The sequence below is a fragment of the Fringilla coelebs genome, assembly GCF_963513975.1.
Source record: "Fringilla coelebs genome assembly, chromosome: 6".
Classification (NCBI taxonomy): Eukaryota; Metazoa; Chordata; class Aves; order Passeriformes; family Fringillidae; genus Fringilla; species Fringilla coelebs.
Genome location: NC_140034.1, coordinates 58,701,101 through 58,724,948, shown reverse-complemented (window position 1 = coordinate 58,724,948; position 23,848 = coordinate 58,701,101). Strand labels below are relative to the sequence as shown.

The following is a 23,848-nucleotide window of genomic DNA, read 5'->3' as shown; positions in this document are numbered from 1 at the left end:
AACAAGTGATGTCAGCAGTAACCTGCCCTCAAAAAGTTATTTAGTTTATTATAAACAGACACAACAAAGCATGAGGGCGAAAGAAGGTGTGAAGCCTAACACTAAACAACAGGTCAGTGTCAGAGGAGAGGTATCCATTTACTGACACTTGCCATTCTTTAGAGACACATCCTAATGCTTCCCAAAGGCATATTTTATAGGAAACCATGTGCCAGTTCCTCTTGCTAAGGAATGCTACTATTCGTGATCTAATTCAGAGGGAAGGAGGGTTGAATCCCAAAGAAATGCAAATCACATATTGGCTGCTGAATCAAGTAGCACATTCATTATTTCCTTGATCAGGTATAAATATTTGCAGGCAGGAAGATTTGCATCGTGTACAGTAAAATGCTTCATCAGGTCTTCTGGCTGTTCCTTGGCTTTATGAACGTCTTAACTTTATTGGAAAGTTATCATTTTTACAACAAGCCTTGAGTTCTCTGAAGGCACCAGCTAATGCCAATGACGTTCATCTCCTTACCTCCCCTTCCTTGAAAAATCTGTGTATTAACTACTGGGATCGGTCTTAGGTGTATTCCATTTTTTATTAAAAAAAAAAATCTATAAAAAGGTTTGTCTCGGTATTTAAAGCAAAACAACACAGAGGCACAAGACTGCCTTGTTTCTATTAGGATTCATCTGCTGTATTTTGTGAGTCATGATTACTTCAGACATAGTAAAAACCTTAATGATATGCTGGTGTTCTTTGTTAGCACTGATGCTATTTAAATATTAATGTGCACCTTAGGTTTATATCCAGTACATGAAATTTGCAAGGCGAGCAGAAGGCATTAAATCCGGAAGGACGATATTTAAGAAAGCGAGAGAGGATGCCCGGACCCGCCACCATGTCTATGTTACTGCAGCTTTAATGGAGTATTATTGTAGTAAGGTAACCACAGGTGCTCACCCTGATCCTAAACAAGTGGCAGGAGGCTGCACAGCTCACTGAAGCTAATAACTTTTTTTTTTTCCCCCCCAATGTTTGCAGGATAAGTCTGTGGCCTTTAAGATTTTTGAGCTAGGGCTGAAAAAATATGGGGACATTCCAGAATATGTACTGGCATATATCGACTACCTTTCCCACCTTAATGGTAAGCTTTGAGCTTTGAGAGGTCTAATGAAGCATTACTCAGGCCAGGTTCTTGGTGTTTAAATTCTTCATGAAGCTCAGCAGTTAATCTGAACACAAAACCTGCTGGTTTGTCTGAACCGAAGCTCCAGAAGTCTGGTGACATTAAATCTTGATTCTGCTGAAGGGAAGAGAGTGAACTTTCCAAATTGTAACTCGCTGGCAATGCAGGAGTTCTACAGCATCTGCTGTGAACAGTGAGAAGTACACTGAGGAATTTAAATCCTGAGGAAAAAGATTTAAAGCAGTTTACAGTCAGCATGAGAGGAGTGAGGGATTAGCTGGCCCTGACTAGGATGAATTTAAACTTGTCCTCCCCAGGTAGATGAGATCAGCAAGATGTAAAATCAGTGCTGGGCATGTCAGTCATGTTTGGAAGGTGCTGGGGAGCTGCAATGGAAAGAGCAGGGCACAGGGGCTGGGGGACCTGGGCAGGAGGTGGAGGTGGTGGTGGCAGGGCTCTGGGTGTGATTCCCTGGGGCAGGGGCTGAATGGCCTTCTTAAAAAGGAAACCCAAGCTGCTGTGTGGATTCTGCAGCACCAGGCACCATTCATTCATCTGTCAGACTGCAGTTCCTGGGTTTTTCAGGCACTGGGAGTTTAAAGATTTTGAGGGTTTTTTCTCCTGTGAGCTGTAAAATGAGAGATTTTATCTAAGTTAAAGTACATTTAATTTTGCTCTAAGGTATTGAGGGTCTACATAAATATTGGCAATGCCTTTCTATAAGTTGCCATGAGAAAAAATTATCTTAGGACTCCCTAGTTTTTTGGTCTATTTTAATAACCCAGCAGAACTCCTGAAACCCAGGAGAACTGATCTCTGAACTGTAAGTGTAGGAGGTGGTGCAATGCACAGGGCAGGAGTTGGCAGTTTTAGGATCAAACCCACCAACCTCTCCATCCCCCCAGCTAGCAATGTGCAAAGACTGACTGCTTGCTGGCAGCCAGGTCTAATAATTTTGGGTGGATTCTGAGGACTATACAAGCATATTAATATTGCCCTGATTTAAAAGGAAAATAATGAATCAAAAGGCCAAATTTAAATTTACCAACATATACTACTGAGATAATTCAAGAAAACGGATAAAACCCCCAGAAATCCTGAAGAGATGCCAGCAATAGCTCTGCTCTTATAAAAGAACCTGTAGTAGGATAAGTTTGTCACTATCAATAAAAACAGACTCCCAAAGATCAAATTCACATTGGAATTTAACATCAGGAAAGTTTTATGTGGGCACTCAGATCTCTTTATACTTACTGAAATTCAAATCCATGGAAGTCAGCTTTATGCTTAATTCAAAGTACACATCTCTTTGAATGGACATATTTTAACTTGTCTTTAATATATTTTACTCAGTGTGATTTTTTTTTCTTTCTATTTTTAAAGAGGACAACAATACAAGAGTTTTGTTTGAACGTGTTTTAACTTCAGGGAGCCTTCCACCTGAGAAATCTGGGTATGTCTGTAAAAGCAGTTTCACTGCACTGGAAAAGATACATAACCCCTTTCAACCATAAATATCCCAAAGAAATTAGAAACATGAACAGCAGGACAAAATTAGGTACAGATGTTCCTTCCCTGCTTCATGCTGTCCAAAGTAGCAACAGCTGTGACAGATTTGGGAAAGTCCCTATCCCACTTCTAGTGAAATTCATTAATTTATTGACTTTAAAACCTCACTGATGCAGGATTGTTGAGGATAGAGTGCAAAATCCTCCTGTACAGTAAGGATTCAGTGGTCTGAGCTGAGAAGATGAGTCAGGAATTTGTTGAGGAGGGTGCTGAGCATCTCCCAGCCATGAATATAAAATAGGAAAAGAACCAGAAAGGACTTGGATTAACCACTTGCTGCCATATTTGCATTACTACTTTTTAAGTTTCTTTCTCAAAAAAAAATGCTCACCAAAGCCTTGCAGTCTGAGGTTCACTTCACCATTATTACTCTGGTAGACAAAAGCATCAAAACTAAGGAATCAAATATGGCACTGCTGTGCATATTTGTTCTGCACTTCAGTTCTGGTCTTTTGTGAGAAATATTTTTATACGCAATTTAAAAGTGACAAAACACAAGAGCTTAAAAGCTGAACCTTCTTCAAAGGTGAACTCCAAAGCTAAAATGAAAGTTGAATCAAGTCCAGAAATATGGTCAGATGTTGCTTAAGTTATATGTGAGATTTTCCATGGAGAAATCAGCAGTAACTATATATATTTTGGGCTGTATAAAATCTGAAGCGCTGCCTGTTGTGTTCTTGCCAGTTAGAATGTGCTGGTCTGTGCAGAGGAACTAGATCATAATGCATGGTAAAAAGTCTTTTCCATATCAGCATCAGAGTGAAGCTGTGTGTACAGGATGAGCAGAATGTTTGATAAAAGCTCACTTCAAATGCTGAAGTCCTTGACACCAGAATTCCTTTCCTTTCTGTAACAAATTCCTTTGCAGTCCACCAGACTGAGAGCTCTTACAGAAATACAGAAGGCCCTGGGAGGGCAATGCCTATTTTAGATGCACCTAAAGCAAATAACAGAAATGGCCATGCATTCCCTGATGGCCTCCTCTGGGTCTGTCCTCTTGTGGGTTTTTAATTGGGTTGTGCTCAGTAATCCTTCCTCCTTCAGTAACTCTCAGTGTCCTGTTCTGTTCCAGGGAGATCTGGGCTCGCTTTTTAGCCTTTGAAAGTAACATTGGGGATCTGGCCAGCATCCTGAAAGTGGAAAAACGGAGGTTTACAGCCTTCAAGGAAGAATATGAGGGCAAAGAAACAGCTCTGCTGGTGGACAGGTACAAGTTCATGGACCTGTACCCTTGCTCTGCCAGCGAGCTGAAGGCCCTTGGTTATAAGGTGAGTGGGTAAGAACACTTCAGTTCACTGTTGTTCTTTTCAGTCCTAGGAATCTTGGGCAATTCCTTGTTTAGGACTTGCCTTATAGTCCTTCCCCTTGCTAGAAAAGCAGGTAAAATAGGCCTCTTCCTCCTCCTCCTCCTCCTGATCTCATTGGGCAGTAAAGTGCCAGAGGGCAGAAAGGAGCCAGGACCATCAGTAGCAGCTGCAATTTTGGGTATTCCTGGTTACTTCCCATCTTCCCATGGAAAGGTCAATGTGTTAATGCCATCACCTTGCATTACACGCCTCCGCTCCACATCTGGGCTCCTTCAAAAACCAGAATTCTGTGGGAAATTTGTAGGATCAGGTCATCTGTATGAAATATGGCAGGCTGTCCTGCTCTGAGGTGGCAGAGCTCCCCTGACTTCACTGGGAACTGCATCAAATCCCACATGCTGCAGTGCCAGTGTTGGTTGGGAATGACTGAGGAAAGCTCTTGGCAGGGAGCAGCGGTGCCTCTTTTTTTAGTTGTTTCTTAGGGCTGAAGTGCTTTTGCTGCCATGTGGAGTTCAAAGTCTAGGCCAGACCCCTGTATCTGGTGGTCTCCTCTTTTGTTTCTAACCACGTGTCTTTTCCCTATTTCTGTCATGTAATACTGTGGGGAATCATTAGAACAGAACAGGATGTCGGTTTACATTTTTTTAAGGCTGCCAGAGAAGCAGAAACAGCTGATTGCCATTGCATGGACAGGAAGAGAACCCTCAATCCATGCTTCTAAAACAGTGCCTCAGCTTCCGCTTACTTCTTACACAGAAAAGTCATGTATGAAAAATACAGATGCCATCAAAGCAGCTGCGTTGTTGACCATCACAGAGCTGTAAAACAATCTGATCGGTGGAAATCATGTTCACACTGAGCCACTGAATACTTTTCTTTGAATGCAGTGAGGGCAAAGTTGTTTTGAGGTTAGATGTGAGTTTACAAACAAGTACATTTTGCTGAGTGCATGCAGGGCAGCGTGTACCTAAGATGTTGCAGTCCTGCTGCTTGGAACATGCCAAAACATAATCCTGTTTGAACTGATGCTTTGCATGCCTGCTGACTGCCTTATGCTTTACTTCTTTTCCAGCTAAAGCAACGTAGGGAATGAAATGAGGGAGAAATGATAGTTGTGAAAGCCTACTGGTCTGCACCTGTTCACCTAAATCCTGTTAACCTAAAAAAGGAGCCGCTCCAAAATGACAAACACGCGTTCAGGAACGGAAACAAGTGTTTCCATTCCATTCCATTGGGTCGCTGTAGGATTAAAATCTTTAATGAAACCACGCAAGTTTTGCCCAGATGGTCTTGTAAGAGGCCATCTGAGTGATAATGAAGACAAAGTGAGAAAAAGCAACCGGTGCAGAGCGAGGTTTTGTTCTGTAATTGAAGCTAGCAATGTGATCCTGCCAAGTTCAGCACTCTCTAATTGGCTTTCACAGGATGTCTCCCGTGCCAAGCTAGCAGCAATAATTCCAGACCCTGTGGTTGCACCTTCCATTGTGCCTGTCCTCAAGGATGAAGTAGACAGGAAACCTGAATACCCCAAACCAGACACCCAGCAGATGATTCCATTTCAGCCAAGACACTTAGCACGTAAGTCAGGCTTCGGGAAGTGGTTGTGTTTCACCTGTGGCGAGTTAGGAACCTGCCTGTTGAGCCAGCCTAATCAGAGGCTTTCCTGCTCCTCAGCCATCTAAACCTGTACTTAACTCCTAGGCTGTCATTTCACTGGCTTGCTAAAGGCACATGTGTTTTAATTAATGCCAAGGTCACATGGAAATAAGTACAAGGAGTTTGGGGTAAATGATAATAAGCTGTTACACACATCACAGAGCAGATGGCTGAGTGAACAATGTGGAATTAGTAGAGGCAAAAGGGGCAGGGTACTAATTATTTGTATCAAATAACAATGCAGTGCAAAAGCAGCTCTGGCCCAGCTGTCTTGCACTGGATTCACCCAGCTTTTCTCCCCACAGCTCCAGGTTTACATCCTGTCCCGGGTGGGGTATTTCCTGTTCCACCAGCAGCTGTAGTTCTCATGAAGCTCCTGCCACCTCCTATTTGTTTTCAGGTTTGTTTTAAAGAACTCTCAACATTTCAGAAAGCTGTGGAAGACATTCTGTCATGACAGAACCACAGTGTGTATCACTCCATGGAAAATAACCTTCTAAACTTTTTTTTTTCCTTTGGTAACAAATCAGGGTCCCTTTGTTCAAGTGGATGAGCTCATGGAGATATTCAGAAGATGCAAACTGCCAGACAGTAAGTTACTTGTCCTCTCTGGAGGCTGTACTAGTGCTGCATAAGACTTGGGTTTACATATGGATATTTCTGTCTAAAACCCAGACCTCATTTACAGATTGTAATTAGTGTTTAAGAGCAGAGGAGATTGCACTGGAATCTGCATATAGATGTTTGCACTTTTACCTGGAGGGAGGCAGCAAAAAGTCAAAAAACTGCAAATCACCAGCTGCTCTTTAATATGTTGGTGGTATCAACTGAAAGAAAGAAATTAAGATTTTGAGGATATCCTTTAAAGGCAGCATTTCCAGTAGCACTGCAGCTGTAACATAAAATTACAAATTTGCAGCATGGTGAGGGATAACTCTGAGTGCACCTTGTTGCAGTGCCTGGGCACAAGCTGCAGGCAGTGCTTTCTGAGCTCCTGCAAAGAAGGGAAGGAGGGTTCTGGAACAGAGGAACAGCACAGATCCTACAGCAGATGATAATAGGCTACTCTTCATCCTCCTTGTTAGTTTAAGGAAAAAATTTATCATAGAGAAAGAAATGTAGGATTTCATTTCTTAGAGTGAAACTAAAATATCTATTTAAATTATACAGGGTATTTTTGAGGCTTCCTCTGTTGAGAAGCAGAAACTGACTTGCTCTGCAGCCTCTCTGGTGAATCATGAACTAGTTACCCTGATTCCCAAAAGGCCTTCCTGTTTTATTGCAGCTCTCAAATGACCTCGATTCCTGTGTAAAGGGAGGGCTGGAGCTGGAGCAGCAGCATTTCCTTTGTAACTGGTGCTCACCACAGCTCAGAGTTCCAGACAGCCAAGGCTTAATATTTGTAAAACAGGGCAAGAGAAGTGTCTCTTGTTGCAGAAGTGTCCCCAAGGTGTCTGTGGGTGTCCCTGCTGGGGTGCTGTTTGCTGGGCAGGGTCTGAGTTTCCCCCACTGAGTGGCTCTGTGTGTCTCTCTCTGAAGCTGTTGACGAAGCCGTACGGATAATCACGGGCAGCCTGCCTGAAATAGCTGTGGAAGGCAATGGACCTGTGGAAAACAACACCATTCTCAACAAGGCTGTGAAGAGATCACATGAGGATTCTGATGACGATGAGGAGAAAGGATCTGTAGTTCCCCCTGTACATGACATTTACAGAGCACGACAGCAAAAGAGAATCCGGTGAAACAAGTTTGGAGTTCTGCTGTGACAGACAAAGACTTGCATTGAATCAGTCTCTTAAAAGTCAAGCATTTAAAAGGGACAGCTGCAAACAAAAAAATCCTTGAACATGGTTTTGTTACTGTGGTGCCTCTTCTCCCATATGGTTCTTGATCTGAAAACAGCCCGAACAACCTTAGAATGTGCTCTGAACAAAACTCGGTTTTCAAAACCAAAAGTGCAAAATGTCAAAACTGTATTTTGTTCTTCGAGGGTGTACACATCTACCACTTGAACTCTTGTGGGTTTTCAACAGTTTTATTTTAAAAACTGGATGGCTTATACTTGTGAAGCATTTTTAATTCACATTTTCTGGAAAACAGTTGTTCTCAGTTTGTTCATGTAGTGTCCTGCCTTATTGTTCGTTTTTATTTATGGCAGAATGTAAGGAATCTGTTTTGTAGTTGAAAATTTAAAAATAAAACGACAACAAAAGACCATTCCTTTAAAATAAAAGGATATCCATAACATCATGCCTCATTCTGGTTTTATTCAAACACAAGGTACTTCTTAAATATTACTCAGCCACTTCAAAAGCAATGCTAATTATACCATCACAGGAAATTGATCAGAGCATACATATTAGAATGGAGCTTGGTTTCCATTTTCTAGAGGATACAGCACACTTTGGCTTGTAATTCCAGGACTGTTTGAAGAAGACAGCATCATAAGACTAACTCAGTTCAATGTGGGTAGTCCTGGAGCACTGGCTCACACAGCCTGGCCCTGGATACCTGCACTGCTCTTCCACCTAATGTACAAAGCTAAATGTTAATAATCAGCTACATCGTTGCACTTGTTATCTTCAAACAAGCTAAAGCAACATTATGTGAGCGTTCCAAGCAGTTTCTATGCCTATTTCAGCTTTTAACTTGGAATTGGCTGTGAGAAGATTGACTCTGATAAGATCCTAAGAACCCTTTGGACTACAGGACAGCCAGAGCCTGGTGCAGATGAGAGCCATTCCCACCCCAGCACAGCTGCCTCTCTGCCAGGGCAAGGGGGAAGCAGCACCTGCCCCTGGAAACTGTTTGTCAAACACTCTCGTTAAATGGAACAACCTGGGAGAATCATTACCTTGCACTTGTGGGAAGTTACTGCAGTTCCTTTAGATCTTTCCTGTTGCAAGGCCCCCAGCACCTGTGCCAGGGGCATTTGTTCCTTCTGTGTGGGCCCTGGAGGTGAGTGGAGCCAGGTGAGTACTGCACTCTGTTCCCTCGTTCTAGGATCTTTCTGCTACACAAAGGCTTAGGATCAAACCCATCCTGTGAGGAGAGCTGGGATGCCCTGTGTGGGCCCTGTGAGCAGCACAAGCACTGCTGGCAGCACAGTCCCTGCTGCCATGGCAGGAGCAGGCACTCGTGGGCCCTGAGCCCTGAATCCCAGCCCTGGGAGCAGCCATCTCCTCAGTTAGGGCTTTAGCCACCGCTCAGGCAGTGCCCTGCACCCTGCCATCAGTCACACAGCTTTCAAGGGCTTTTCTGGGTACCTGTCCCACCATGATGCTCCTCCCCACACCCTCGAGCTGGTCCTGTACCTCACCTAACCTGTGCCTCTAAAGGCAGCTCCTAGGCAGGACTAATGATAAAACAACAGCAGCAACTTCTCATTTGTGCAGCTCCTATTTAGGAAAGCTGGAAACAGCTGTGCCTCGCTTATCGATCCTGGTGCTATCTCCAGCAGTGATGGCTCTGGTAGCTCATTGAGCACAGGCTGAGGGAGTTGGTGCAGCTGCAGAGCTTTAGGCTGTGATGTGAGCAGAGCCTGCTCTAATAGCAAAGCCCAGCAAGCTGAGGCAGCAGCCTTCAAGGCCTCTGTAGAATGCTTTGCTGATCCAAACAATGAAACAGACCCTACTCAAAACACTTTTTTTTCTGGCTAAACAACCTCATTTTTGAGTTCTCAAAGGAGGATTCAGACATTCATTTGGCCAAGAGAAAAATCACTTGTCTGAGGTGATGAACTCTCACAGGGTTTTTCCCTTGGGGAAGGGGCTTTGTAATCAATGAGAAAAGATTTGGTTTAGAATTGCATAGGCTAATATAGAAAAAAAGGTCTTCCTTTTCTTCCATCCCCCTCCAAACACAAAGTTGATGCAGCTTTATCACACTGACATTCAAGGGAAACTGGAAAGGGAAGCATCAGCAGTGGATCATAATCAAGTGCTTCTGCAACTTCTGCTTGGCTGATTCCTAAATTAACCTGCCTGTTGGCAATACAAGGGCCCTTCATTCATTCATTTAACATACCTTGTTTTTTTTAAAGACAGCACGTTCTGGTTTGGACAACCTCATACTTGGGCCACTTACTGTGAGTAACTACCAACTTTGCTTTCACAAAACCATCAAATATTGATTACTGTAATACACAGCTGTGCTCAACCAGAGGAAAATTTCACTTACCTCTCAGCTGAGCCTGAGATTGCAATGTAAGATCACTGGGCTCTTCTCCTCTATACAACATGTAGCTTATTAAATTTGAGACCTACAAATATTCTAAGTTTCAAGAACACATCTAGAAAATGAAAAAAATCTACTACAATAGTCCCTGTATATTCACACTAACATCAAACCATTCACCTCTCACAGTACATTAAAATCACTTATATTGCCCACAGTGCTTTGCACACGATATTTTTGAAGACATGATTGAATATGCAACCATCCCCTGTTGTAGTTTTTAAAAAAGCCCAAAATTTTCAACCTAAAGTTTCACACACTTTAAATCCACCTTCTGCAAATGAGAATTTACTTTAAAATTAGTATTTCACCTAAAAAGGAGTAAATTACTAGCCAAAAAAAAAAAAGGTAAGAAATGCCACTTTTATCAAAATGTTTTAGCTCTGCCCTTCCTGAAATCTTTACAAGATATAAATACAGCTGCAATCTATAAGATTGCCACCTCTGGGAGTACTGTACATAGCAGAGGACAGTTACCCAATAACCAGAAAATTTGCTACAAAAATATATTATGTTTTGTAACATCTGCAGGTAAACAGCAAAAAAATGCTATTAAAAATGCAGTAAAATACAGAAAAAACTAGTAAGCCTACCATACTCACCATAATGTTACAGTAAAGTGCTGCTTGGCTTGGTGTTTTGTCTGCTAAAGTTCATCTTTTGAATTTTAATTAATTCTTTAAAGTAAGATTTTTTTTTTAAAAACCAAATCACCCCCTCTGGGAAGAACCATTGCTAATCAGCTCTGGATAAATTGAACTAATTTCACTGTAAATTAAGAGTTAAATGCCCTGAAATGAGCCACTAAAATACAAAGTTTGATTCTTAAACTTGCCCTACCTATCACCAGCTCAAAAATCTAAAAATTGCAGTCAGAAAACTCCCATGATATCCCCTTCCCCAGGTTGCATAATTATATTAGAAATGCATCTCTCATCTTTTACCTCAGAACCCTTTTGGCATCTCCTCTGTTTCCCTCAGCAGTCAGCACTCGTGGGTTAAAAGGAACCAGTATTTACACGGAAAGCTGTTTTCCTAGACAAATATTGGTACAAGTTTTATTTAATAGCTGACAATACTGTATTGATAGCACACAGACTGGTTTTATGATTCTTCTGACTTCCCTACAATTTGAGATTCTTCCTTAGTCAGTATTTTGCCAAGGACTGCATCATAGTAAGGGCTGAAGACCATTCTGTTGTAGTTGACAAGACGAATGTACTTGGCAGCAATCTCCTCCAGCTCCCTCTGAATAGGGCCTAATCCTCCAGGAATGGCAGGCAATGATTTCTGGTGACTTGAAGCAAGATAATTCTCCAGAAACTTTTGAATTCGAGAATCTGGAAAAAAAGGGGTTTGGTTTGTTTGCAAAAGAGATGGTGAATTAGAAACAGCGTCACCTCATGTGAAATGCAACAAGCCTGAACGTGGTCAGCAAGTTGGAAAGACAAAATGGAAACAACGTGGGAACAACAGGGCAAGAGGCGCCCTGCACATCCCCCAGCCCCAGTTCCACAGACAGGCAGAGCACAGCGCTCTCCAGACCTACCTATGAGCTTGCAGATGGAGTTATCAGGGCTGGCCACTGCCTGGATCTGCCCCTTCAGCACAGCCTCTCTCTCAGCAGAGAACGGGGTAAAGCCATGCTGGGAAAGGCAGCTGTTCACCTCAGCACACACCTTCTCACCCACGGTGAGAAGGGATTCCTTCAGGTTAAAGGAGCTAGAAAACATGAGGTACAGCATAACTGTATTACTTACTCACCGTTTTCCCACTTTTTAAAAATAAATCATTCAATTAGAGTTGCCTTACTTATCAAATGTTGTGGGAAAAGCATAATGCAGATAAAGCCAATTATAAAGATGAATACAATTATATATACATGAAAAATAAAGCAGAGATCTAAAGCAAGGAAGTAGGAGAACATTCAAGACTTCAAGCCTGAACAATCCATACACGTAAGAGCTGACTTTCTGCCTGAGGACAGCTGTGACTAAAGCAAAACCTGGAAGTGTAATCACTGACTCTGCAGGCAGCTCACTGTGCCACTCAGCTTTTTGGGGAGCCTGGCCCAAACTCTGAGCAGGGGCAGCTGCTGGCACTCTCCTGTGCCAGCCTGGCACCATGAAAAACACACTCTAGAAAGAGCAGCTTGTACAAACCACGAAAGAGCAGATTAAGAAAAAACAGCTCTGTGTGAGTTAGCTGAAGAAAAACCGGACTCATAGAAAGCCCTCATCACCTCCTCTGCATTTCCTGCAGTCCCCAGCCAGAAAGTGCCTTAACCTGATCATTTCCCAGGGTGACAAGAGAGCTCCAGCTGCCCTGAGAGCAGGGCTGTGCTGTACTCACGGGAGGTGCATTCCTGTCAGCAGCACCTTGACGATGGTTTTGATTCTGTCGGCGAATCCAGGCACGTCGACGAGAGCTGGGCCTGCTGCACTGAACGTGACCAGCAGCACTGTCCCCACCACCAGGAGCTGCTCCAGCTCCAGCTGCATCTCCAGGAAGCGTGTCTGGTCCATGAGCAGCGTCTGCAAGGAGGGAGGGAAGGCAGCACAGCAGGGAGTCAGTCTGCAGGGCTGGGAAGGGTCACTGGGTGCAGCAGCAAAGGCCCAGGGAACAGCAGGCCAGCATCAGGAGCACAGTGGAAAGCACTGGCTCCTCTTCCCCAGCTAAGCAGGTTTCAGCACTGAGAGACAAGCACCTGTTAGAGCTGCCCCATCTCCCAGACAGAGATCAATGGTTTAGCACTGTACGTGTTGCCAGGCTACAAATCCAAACAGCTTCTGCTGTCTGCTGGGAATAGAGGAGTGGAACAAGCACAGAACCAATTTTTCTGTTAAATACCTACTTCTGGAAAAGGCCTGTTCACGTGATCCCACTTCAGAAGCTTCAGATAGGCCTGATTTTGTACAGCAGTGAAGCACGAGGCAGAAGCTCCACCAGTGGCACCATCATTACAGTGAGGAGGTAACATTTCATGTCCCAGCTTTGCCAGATCATCTGCTGCTTCTTGCAACCACTTTGTGACAAGGTCTAAAGAATCTGGAAGAGCAGGGAAAAAACACTTGTTGAGAAAATTCCTTTTCACAGTTAGGTTTTTCCACCAATAATTTCCAAACAATCCCATTAGTTACTATGACTAACGCCCATGATATCAGGTATGACATGCATTTCATTTATTGCATCAAGCAGAACATCTAAAACAAAACCACAGAGCTACAGGAAATCAGAGGTGAGATGATGCTGGTTAATCATGCCCTACGCTGTACTGAAATTAAACTGAACGTACCAAGGGCACAACTATTGTTCTGGCAGAATTTTTCTAACCACAGTTTTGGGGCACAAGCCCCAAAATGTCATTTACCATACGAATTCTAGAACTTATAAAAATATCTTGAGTTCTTTTCATGATCTACAAGCAAAGACACGCAGTTTACTGGGAGGTCAGGGGGGAAGAAAGAAAGGAACAAAGTCATACTTGGCTGTTTCTCAAGAAACTCCTGAAACTTCTTTCTTTCATATTCAGCAGACTGCTGCATTAATTTTGGCCTAATACTACTGACAGCGAAGTTTGCCATATCCATTTTCATTAGGTCTAATACAGAGAAAATTGCTCTAAACAAACAAACAGAAAAAGTTATTCAAGGCTGCAGATGTTTCAGAGGTGCTGTTTACAAGATTTATTACAGGTTGTCTTAAGAAAGAGCAAAAACATGCATGGGAAACAGTAACAGCTTAACAACTTCAGAGCATGAGACAGAGAAAGCTGGAGCAAGCATTTACATGCATGCATGTGCCTCTTCCAAGTGGGAAACAAATCTTGATCTCCTGTAAAAAAGCTTCCACGGCATTAACTTCACTAGCTCCATAGATTTTATCTCCCAGGATGTGCATTATTGTATATGAAAAGATATCTGGGTTTCCAAGCTTGCATGCCATGGCTGTTGGCAGCCTGGAAAGCCAACCTCAGTGGGAAGTGAATAATCAGACCCAAGGGGCAGAAAGGAAAAAACAAACAAACACCAAAGAAAAACACCTTAATTTCAAAGCAACCTAACTCCTGCTGGCAATATTTCTGCCAAGTCAATCCTGAACTCCTGGAATCCTTTCAAATTAGAAAACAGCAAGGTTCATAAAGCTTCTCCCAACTACTGAGACCTTGAGCTGTTCCACTGAGAACATGGAGGCAAAGCAGAAGCCTGGATGCTCCCAGATGTGGAGCACACACTCCCTTTAGAACTGACAGGGAATGACATGGGGACTGGGCTAAAGAGCTCAGACTGGGAGGAAAGGACAAACTGATTGGAAACCAGTAATGCTTTTCCCCTAAGCCCCTCTGTGCTTTTTTCACCTTCTGCTGTTGACATTCAATTCTGATACAAACTGACAATTCATCTGCTACCTTACAGCTTATTTGCATTTGACATTTAAGCAAATGCCCTTCAGTGACATGCAGGAGCCAGACAAATACTCCAACTCACCAGATCAGAGATGGCCCTTGTTAATGACTCCTGGAGCATTTCTGCCCTTCACACCCACAGCTATATCCTTTTCCCTATTACTCTTTTCTTTCTAGGAGTTTCAAGTGGCCCCCTCCACTTCTAAAATTATTTAAGGGACTCTGAACATGACTAATAAATACATTTCAGTACCTGAAAAGAGGAACTATTTCATTAATATCTTTCAGTTTCTTAATGTCTTCATCCCGAGCTGGAGCACAGAGAGTCCCCATCATCCCAATAACAAATTTGACCAACTTAGAAATGTCAAGGGCCCCATTCTCTGCCTCCTGTTTTATCAAATCCAGGTCAAGAACTTCTGTAATCTGGTTTCTCAGTCTAGTATGACCAGGCAACAAAAACGACAGAAGGCTCTGAAATGGAAAGTTAACAGTGCATTAGTTCTACATCAAAGACTACAAGGATCCAAACAGTAACTAAACCACCTCTCAAAGAATTATAGCATTATAGAATCATAAAATGGTTTGGGTCAGGAGAGACCTTAAAGACTATCCAGTTCCAAAACCCTGCCAGGGGCAAGGCCACCTCCCACTAAACCAGTTTGCTTAATGCCCCATCCAACCTGGCCTTGAACACTACCAGGGATTCTTATCTAAACAATAAATAATTGATTTTTTTTATTTTTAAACCAACCACTCACCAACTCCAAGTGTTTCACCTCACACTGTGTGATACTGAAGTTACTAAGTGGTAAACCCTCTGTGGCACAGGTCATATTTCAGACTGTTGTGCTTGGTTTTATCAGCCCAGTGTTGGAGCTCCTCACTGATTCCATAACTAATACCAGTGCCATAACATGAAGGAAGCTTGGAATTATGGAACTGGTATTGTTTACCTGTTAATCACCTTACATGGTTTTGCAGTTGGTTTTATATTCCAATTTCTCCTCTAGGATTATACAGCTTGTATATGTTCACAGTGATACAGTAATGAAAAAGAGGATTTCTTATGAAAAGTTAAACTCTAACCACTTTTGCTCATTCACATCAGTGCAGCTACTCAAATTCAATCATTTCCCTTCATATCACATCATCTTACCTCTTTAATTTCTCCCAATAACTTAATTGCATGATCATATGTTGGGGGGTCTTCCTTCAGCTGAGCTTCCAGACAGTCCCAGAAAGCTTTATGCACAATATCTCTGACTTTCTTCTCTAAGCTGGGAATAAACATGTTTAAAAGAATGATACTGGTCTCTGCACCCCCTTACAAAGATAACCTGCAGCTCCTGAAGCACAGCATGTAAGAATATGAATATAATGTAGTAGTAATGATGTGATGATTAACAGAGATTCATCATTTAAAGTTACTCAGAAAAGCAAGAAAAACTGGACACAGGATATGGAATGGTTTATGTCCTAATACAAGGTTACACACCACCAAAGGTGGCTACAAAGTAAAACCCTTCAAAGTATTTATCACATGCTACATCTAGAAAACTGGACCCAAACAAAAATAGCAAAAATGACATTTTGTCTTCAAAACACCAGTATTCATGTTCCTTTTAAAGGCCCCACTAAGTAAAATCAATTCCACTACATAAAATTCAGTAGTAAACCTAACAGAAATTAAGTAACTTCCCTGACACAAAATCTTCAGTTTCACTGCATAAGTATTGCACCTACTCTGAGATAAGGACCCAGATCAGTTTGTATACAAAAAAAAAAATGAATTCCACTGCTTCAGTACCAATTCCTAATTCAAAATAGTGACAGCTCCTGTTCACACCACATGTAACTTCAACACTGGCCCCAGTGGAGACCAAGTTCCCTCCATGAAATATGCACCCCCTTTCCCCAATCAAGCCTGGAGGCTGTCAGCCACACCTCACTGTGTGTGTGAGAGAGAAAAACAGAAGATGAAGCTTCCTCTGTTCTCCCTCTCAGCAGGGCCCACAATTACTGCAGACTCACACAGAGAAGGAAAGGCTTCCAACTTGAAAGGAGCAAGGACTAACCTAATAAAACACAGGAATCTCTTCCCAAAATATCCCTGAAGAAGCAGATAGGAAAAGCTGAAATAACCAATTTTCTCTTACTCCCACAGGCAATGAAAGCTTAAAATTGCTGAAAGCACTACCTACATCTGCAGCCAGCCTGGGGTACTGGGGAGGCTGCAGCATGAGGACAAGGGGACACAACAGAAACCACAGCACTCTGGGATTTGCACCACACATCTCCAATTAATCCAAGAGGCTCTCCTTTCACACACACACATCTGAGGAAGCAGAACTGCTCAGTTACCACCTTCTTCTTATATTCTTTCCCACATCCTCCCAGGCACTGCCAGACAAGGCACCAGCCAAAGCCTTTACCTGAACCCCCAGAGCTGCTTTGCAGGTCTACAAACACAATTTTATTTACTATTCATACCAACCTTACCTGTGTTCTGGCAATTCAGCTGGTTTTATCTGGAAGTCTCCATTCACCACAATTTCATGTGCCAGTGCCATGTTGGTGACTCCCTTTGCTGTCTCCATGAGCTCTTCTATGGACACAGGCCGAGAGGGACTGGCTGCAACATCAATTACACTGTCAGACAGTGCTCAACAAAAGCCTGCAGAAAGAGTCTTGGACCCTTTCCACCTTATTGACAGTACACAGGGTCAAATGACAGCATCAGCTGAAGATTTTTCTCCTTTCCTTCCCTTCCTTTCCCAATCTGGTGGATGACACAGGTTTGGAGTATTTCAAAAAACCAAGGAGTGGATCCCAGTTGATATTCTGGGCTCAGTATGTCAATTGCTTCTATCAAGCTCTTTTAAAAGCCACATCCAAACAAAACCCCCCATACAAACCAATACTTCTTTAGGATGGCTTAATAGCATCTTGGCATCTTTCTCCACATTGCAGGAAGAACTAATTACAAAGAGCAGCATTTTCACCATACTACTCCCGCAAATATTGTGCAGATATTGCCATTTCAATTTTTTACATTTTTCAAGGAAGTGATTTCATCATTAAAGCAGTCAACAAACAATCACCATCACTGTTAAGCAGCAGCACACCAGTAGCTAATTATTCTCCTTACTTCCAATGCAAATGGCACTCCTCCAAACTCTTTTTTTTCCCCCAGAGGCCATTACTCAAACAACAGAGGACAGTAGCACCAGCAGCAGTGGCAGCACCAGTGCTTAAGAGCTCTTCCCCTGGCAGGCATTTGGGACTGAGCAGGATGGGCCAGCAGCCTCAGACTGGGCCCTCGGTTAGTGACAGGGTTGGTGCCCTCATGGATCCATTCCATTCTATAGCTCATTCACTTCAGCTACAGTCCAGGCATAGGAACAACATACTAATCCCAAAAGCGAAAGGAACCAAGCAGGGATCTTCATAGGCTGGGCTCCCTGAGAAATGTTTCAGGCAAACAATGACCATCTCATTTGATAAACCATTTTGATTGGACTTAAGTAATTACATAGAAGAGGTCTTTCAAAAGGAAGTGTCCATCACTTGTCTGCCATGCAGAGCTCTTCTGAGTTCACACAATTGGTTTCCAACATGCTTGATCTCCATCAATATCTTGCTCTTTTCATGCAGCCCTCCTAAATCCTTATTTCCTTCTGCTTGGAGCTTAACCTTGCATAGTGACACTGGGAACACAGCAAGGACTGATATTCTGAGAAGAACCAGCAGACAGCAAAGTTCACAGTGCTCTGGTCCAAGAGCCAAACAACTTCACTCCAGCACCGGGGGCGCTAAGAGCTAAGACTCTTTCCTTGGCCAAAGATTGCTCCTAAATCACATCACTTCATTCTCATACCTGCTCCCTTACATGAGGGAAGGGCTTGAGATCAAACCACCTCTTTGTGGTACAGTGCAGTGCTAGACTGTGCCATGCTTTTTCCTTCCATGTGTTCAGAGCCTCTCTCCATACAAACCCCTTTCCCACCAGGCAACCAGCAAGGCATGGGAACAGAAACTCCCTCAGAACACCTCCTCTGACTAACACCACGCTGAACACAATCAAAAAATAAAAAGCATGAAACAAACAAAATATTAGTCCCTCCAGACATATAGAAGCCTGAGCACTTGTGCTTCTTTGAACTGAATCTCAGGAGCCAAAAAACTTTCCCTTGGTTTTGTCTACAGATTTGCCAGAAATATTTGCTCCCATATTGCATCCAGACCTTCATGTTAAAAGCAGAATGGCAAAGAAAAATATGCCTTAGGAAAAATATGCAATCTTGCTTATATGGAAGTAGTATTAGGATTAAATATACAACTTTCCATCTATCTTGTGAGGGGCTGACAGGACATCCCTTTGTTGATAACAGCCTTTTCTGCCCTGCAGTGGGAACAGGGGCTGCAGCAACGCAGAAGGTTCAGCTGATAAGGCAAACAGCAGAGTCAGTTTAGCTGGAACACACTGGGGTGGTGTTCATCCATTCCAAGAGCACAAACATACTGGGATATTTAGGATACATGTAGCTCAGAGCAACGTGGTCAGTGTGTACAATTAAGAAAATATACACACTGTGTGTACAATTAGGGAAATAAAAAGAAAATGGGGAGAAAAGGGTTACAGTTTCAAGGCATAACATCAAGAGTCACACTGTATTTAATTGCAAGACAGTCAAACTTGCACAAAATGCTAAAGAACACTAGGATTGCCCCCAACAACAATTACAGAACTGACTTTTTTTTTTGTGTGTATTTCATAAAGCAGTTTTGCTTACACTTGGGTGTATCATCTCTGTGTGACCCCGGAGCACTCTGTCGTATTCTTTTTCGGACAGACTGATCCGAGTTGTCCAAGCTCTCCTCCTCATCATCCTCCAAAGCACTCAACTTTTCTTCACTTGAATTTAGTTTGTCAGGATGCTGAGACATTTTCAGTTGGTTCTTTACAAAAAGAAAAAATACGAAAAAGGGAATGAATAAGCATTTTCTGACATGGCTGAGAGGGTAAATATCACCAGGAGTCCTCTTGATTAAGAAAGAAAATTAAGAATGAAGGAATTCTTATGAGGAGTTATATGATGTCATCCCCATAATGGCAGGGGACCTGGACTTAGTGACTCACTTCCCATCTCCCACAAAATGGGATGCTTTCAATACAGCTACCATTTATTTACTCTGCAGTCCTAGTCAGTTCTCAAAAATCTCAAACTGTTCCTTTGCCATAACGATACAGATGAGAGAAAAAGATACTGTTTTCTTTCCTAGCAGTGCTTTTAAGAGAACAACAAAAAACACCCTCAGAACAACGTCACAAACATGTTTCACAAAAGATTATGAGGCAACATTTCCTTACTACACAAACAATAAATCTTCCTGAACATAACACATCCCTGAACTATGGTCTGCCCCAACTGCTCACAGCTTAAAAACTTCGCTCTGAGCCACCCAAAAGCATTAAGAAGCAGGAAAAGAACTAGAAAGAAATTAATATAAAATTCTATTCCCACATTTTCATTACATTCAAGAGTCCTGATTTATGCATAAAATATCACAGTTGTTTGGTTTTTTTTAATTAAGACAGTAAAGAATAGCTTTTGTAATTAAAATCTTGGTTTATTAGACATTACATATTAAAGAATATTTATATCACATTGCAGATACCTGCAGGGTACTCAAAGTTACACTGAAAAAATTACCAGTAGAAAACCAAGTCTCACTTGGTTCCTTATCTTCACTTATTTCATTCTCAGATTTCCCTATCAAGAATGTAATTTCTACAGCCACCATTGAAAACTATCACACAGGAAGCTGCTGCTCGGGCTTTGATTTCACAGAAATCTCTCAGAGAGCATATGATGTCTCTAAATTAAATAAGTTAGATGTTCTGTGAAGTGGGAGTCCAGAAGAGTCTGCTTTCAAAATAAAAGAAAGCTCCTGGAAAAACAGCAACTTCCTCTTTCCCTTAGTACCCTACCATCCCCACTTTCACATTTTGAAATAAACCAAGTTCTCAGCAAGAGGAACACTCTCCAGAGGCATCTCACAGACACTGAGAGAAAATACAGCATCAAAAACTACACTGAAGAGGATGCAGCAGAAGCAAGCAACAGTGTAGAAATATAAAATGCAGCACTGAGATTTATTTTCATACAACAGCTGTAATAACTAACCCTGCTCCACCAGTGCTTAAATTGATTGCACAATGTGATTCCTCAGGACAGCTGGAAGCTCAGGGCATCTAAGGAACAGCTTTGCTCTACAGCAATGACTCAGGATCATCATCTTGCTCAATGCATGAGAGACAACAGCATGCAACACATTGCCCACAGCACTGTGTCATTTCTATTTCAGAAGAGAAAACAGCATGAGAAGCTTGGGATGAGTAACACAGGAGAACCCTTGGCACACTGGCATCAGTACAGGTACTGTTAGACTCACTCCACCTCTAGACAGAGGATGAGGAGCTCTGTTAATAGAGGGGCTGTTCAGAGAAAAGAGCATAGCAACCACTGCAATATAAAATATAAAATAGCACTGGTAAAAGAGAGAGAGAGAGAAACCTGTTGTTGAATTTGGCTAGGATAAAAGCATTATCAAAAAGGCTTCCACACCCGTTCCAGACTAGATGGTCGTTCTTCTCATCCATTCTCCTCCACAAAGCATCCACCTGAAGTCAAATCTGAACCACAAAGATGACTCAACCGAGCCCCACTTAATTCTTCAATGCACACAACAATTCCCAGTGCTTTGCGATCTCTCACTGCACTTTATCCCCACTGCCCTGAGAAAAGCAGAGAAAAACAATAAATCTCACAGAGGGGAAGCTGAGGTTTGAGGTCAGCTGCTTGAGGACTCACAGAAGATAAATGACAAGGATCATCAGTCTGATACTTCCTAGCCCCAGCTTTGCCCAGCAGGCCATCATTCCTACCAGGCAGACTACACCCTAAAGTGTTACCTTCCATAAAATGGCAGCTCAAGAGCCACAGTTTCCAGCCCAGCCCAAATTTCATTTAATTACCATTTGTTTTAGAAAAATCCTATTTCAGTTATGGAGGGCAGGTATTAGAACTCCTGGGCCATTCTACCAAATGACTGTTCAGCAGATGATGTAAACAGGCACACTTGTTGGTTTAGTTGTTTAGTTTACAATAGTCTGCTCTTTTCTGATGGATTACCGCTATTATTGCCAGAACACATCTAGAACATATCCTCTTTCCACTGGGTAAATAAGCTTGACAATACCTCTTCCAGAAGCATGACCGTCATCCCTCCTCTCAGAGAAACAATTCCACCTCTTAATAGAGCAAACTCTACTTCTTGCCACTTTCCTCGCGTTTATTTTTAATGACAACAGAAACGCGAGAGAAGAAAATGCAACAAATTAAAATCTAAACAAAACATTTTCCACAGCTTCATTTCATTACAGCTCCTCAAACCACGTGATGGGCACCTGCAGGAAATCAACTTCACGGCGCTGCCCTGGAGCAGCACACAGACAGGGTTGGAGCAGCAGCTGCTGGCTCCCAGCGCCTGAGACAGCCCTGAGAGCCGCCCTGAGCCCCGGCCCAGCCGGCAGTGCCTTTCCCAGCGCTGAATTCTGCCCTTCCTCGGCTCCCCTGCCACACCACAGCTCTTCTCCCTCGTAACCCGCTGGCAGGCAAGCCGCAGCCTGTCCGCCGTCCCGATTAGAAGGGATGCTGTGCAATCCCGCTGTTTCCTCCGCCGCCCGCTCCGTGCGAGGCCCTGCCAGCCCATCGCTACCGGCAGCTCGCACGCCACCGTCCCCATCCCCACCGGCCCTGCAGCAGCGCCGCCGCTCCCGCCACATTTCCCCTTCGCAAGGCCGGGAGCTCCGGCCTTCATCAACGGGCGAAGGGGGAGAACGAGCCCGGGGGGCCGCGGCTCGCTGGGCCGAACGGGGGGCGGGGGAGATGCGGTGCCGAGCCCGCCCGGGGCCCCGGCGCTGCGCTGCCCGGCGGGCCCGGAGCCTCCGCGCCGCCCGCTCGGCGCTGCCGGGCCCGGGCCCTGCCCGCCGCCCCCGGCCCCGCCGCCGCCCTCCGCCCCGGGCCGCCCCCGGCCGGGCCGCCCCGCCTTACCGCCCTCGGAGCAGCCGCCGCGGCCGCCGGCTCGGACGGGCCCGGCCCCTCCTGCGGCCGCGGAGCGGGGCTGGGCCGGCGCCGCAGCCCCAGCGCTGGGCGGGCCGCGGCGGCTCCGGGGCGGAGCGAGGGCCCCGCGGCGGAGCGGCTGAGGGGCCGCCGTCCGGCACCGGGGGCACGAACGGGGAGCGGGTCCCGAGCCCAGCCAGAGCCCCGCGCAGGCCGCGGCCGGACATGGATGGGCGGATGGATAGATCGGGGTCTGCCCCATCGCCCAGCGCTGGTTCAGATCGACCCCCCGGCAACCAGGGAACGCAGTCCTGGATTGTCCTTGGGCACCTTATACAGGTCACGGAGTGACCGCCGGTTCCTCCAGAGAGGAATCTGAGGTACTCAGATTCCCTAAATCACCCTAAAAAGAGGAAGGAGCGTGCTGACCCTGCCCCGAGCCCACCTTTAAGTGCCCCGGGCTGCTTTTCCGTAGCCCGAGCAAGCTCGGCACCGGGGCCAGCCCAGCGGCTCCCAGGGCGGCAGATCCGTGGCTCGGGACTCCCCGGCAGGCGATGGCCACCGGCGGCAGCTCAGGTCCCCGCCAGGAATCTCATCCTCCCAACCGAGATGGTACAGCAGGCAGGCGGGGGAAAGGGAAAGTACTTCTGCTGAAGAGCAAACCAGTCCAACACCACCACTAACTTGGGATTTCCACTCCCACATCTTAAAGTATGAGCTAAGACAATTTTTCTGGGGAAGTGCGTTCATAATAAAAACCTTTCAGTTAAAACTAAGAACAATAACTACTATAAAGGCTTGTGCTTCCCTGCTAGGTTCCAGGAACTGATTATTTTTAGAGGTCCTTTCTAATTAACTAGAAGAAGCTTTTGACATTTTTGTCTTCTGTCCCCCATCAGGACACAGTAAAACATTGTCCTGTTGCACACCAAGTCCTTCAGCTCCATTTCAGAGAAATACTCTGGCCCCTGGCAGCAGACAGCAGTAATCACTGAAGCACTAGTGAGACATGAGAGTCTGACACAAGGTGATGCTGTTTAAGAACGGCTCAGCACATGTGACTGCAACATAATTAAATTAGTTTTCGCTCCTAAATAAAAGAACAGAGCTCAGCACTTTAAACGGAACAAAATTTGGTTGGTATTTTTTCTTCAGCAGCAGCTGTAATGAAGTTTTGGTGATATCATTCCAAAGAGAACTCCACAAGAGTCAAAATTAGATATCTGATCATGTTTTATATATATATATACACACACACACACGATTGCAGTTGCCTGAGTTGCAAATCTTGGTATTTCCACTGTAGACCAGCCACGAAGAAGAAATGCCGCAAGAAAAGCCAAAGGCTCTTAATTCGCTGCAGCACTTTTC

The 23,848-nt window shown here is 44.1% G+C and overlaps 2 protein-coding genes across 5 annotated transcripts in view; one reads left to right on the top strand and one right to left on the bottom strand.

Moving 5' to 3' along the window:
* CSTF3 (cleavage stimulation factor subunit 3) overlaps positions 1 to 10,733 on the top strand; it is a 50,857-nt gene extending 40,124 nt beyond the window's left edge. Inside the window, exons 14-21 of the mRNA XM_084208810.1 lie at positions 788 to 931; positions 1,031 to 1,133; positions 2,559 to 2,628; positions 3,817 to 4,012; positions 5,476 to 5,629; positions 6,013 to 6,107; positions 6,238 to 6,298; positions 7,247 to 10,733. Coding sequence (XP_084064936.1) covers positions 788 to 931; positions 1,031 to 1,133; positions 2,559 to 2,628; positions 3,817 to 4,012; positions 5,476 to 5,629; positions 6,013 to 6,107; positions 6,238 to 6,298; positions 7,247 to 7,449 — 1,026 coding nt within the window. The 3' untranslated portion in view covers positions 7,450 to 10,733. The remainder of the gene's footprint in view (positions 1 to 787; positions 932 to 1,030; positions 1,134 to 2,558; positions 2,629 to 3,816; positions 4,013 to 5,475; positions 5,630 to 6,012; positions 6,108 to 6,237; positions 6,299 to 7,246) is intronic.
* Positions 10,734 to 10,912: 179 nt separating this feature from the next.
* Positions 10,913 to 23,029, bottom strand: TCP11L1 (t-complex 11 like 1). 4 transcript variants are annotated; one of them, XM_084208813.1, is made up of 10 exons: positions 22,923 to 23,029; positions 19,145 to 19,310; positions 16,851 to 16,983; positions 15,508 to 15,628; positions 14,602 to 14,822; positions 13,428 to 13,564; positions 12,798 to 12,991; positions 12,296 to 12,477; positions 11,493 to 11,665; positions 10,913 to 11,283 (listed from the first exon to the last, which is right to left on the bottom strand). In XM_084208813.1, exons 2-10 carry the CDS (start codon positions 19,296 to 19,298, stop codon positions 11,048 to 11,050), a joined length of 1,551 nt encoding a protein of 516 aa, XP_084064939.1. In that variant the 5' UTR covers positions 19,299 to 19,310; positions 22,923 to 23,029; the 3' UTR covers positions 10,913 to 11,047. The 4 variants fall into 4 exon arrangements, with proteins under 4 accessions (XP_084064939.1, XP_084064938.1, XP_084064940.1 ...); XM_084208812.1 differs by lacking the exon at positions 22,923 to 23,029 and adding an exon at positions 20,981 to 21,695; XM_084208814.1 differs by lacking the exon at positions 22,923 to 23,029 and adding an exon at positions 20,540 to 20,631.
* Between the last annotated feature and the right edge of the window lie 819 nt (positions 23,030 to 23,848).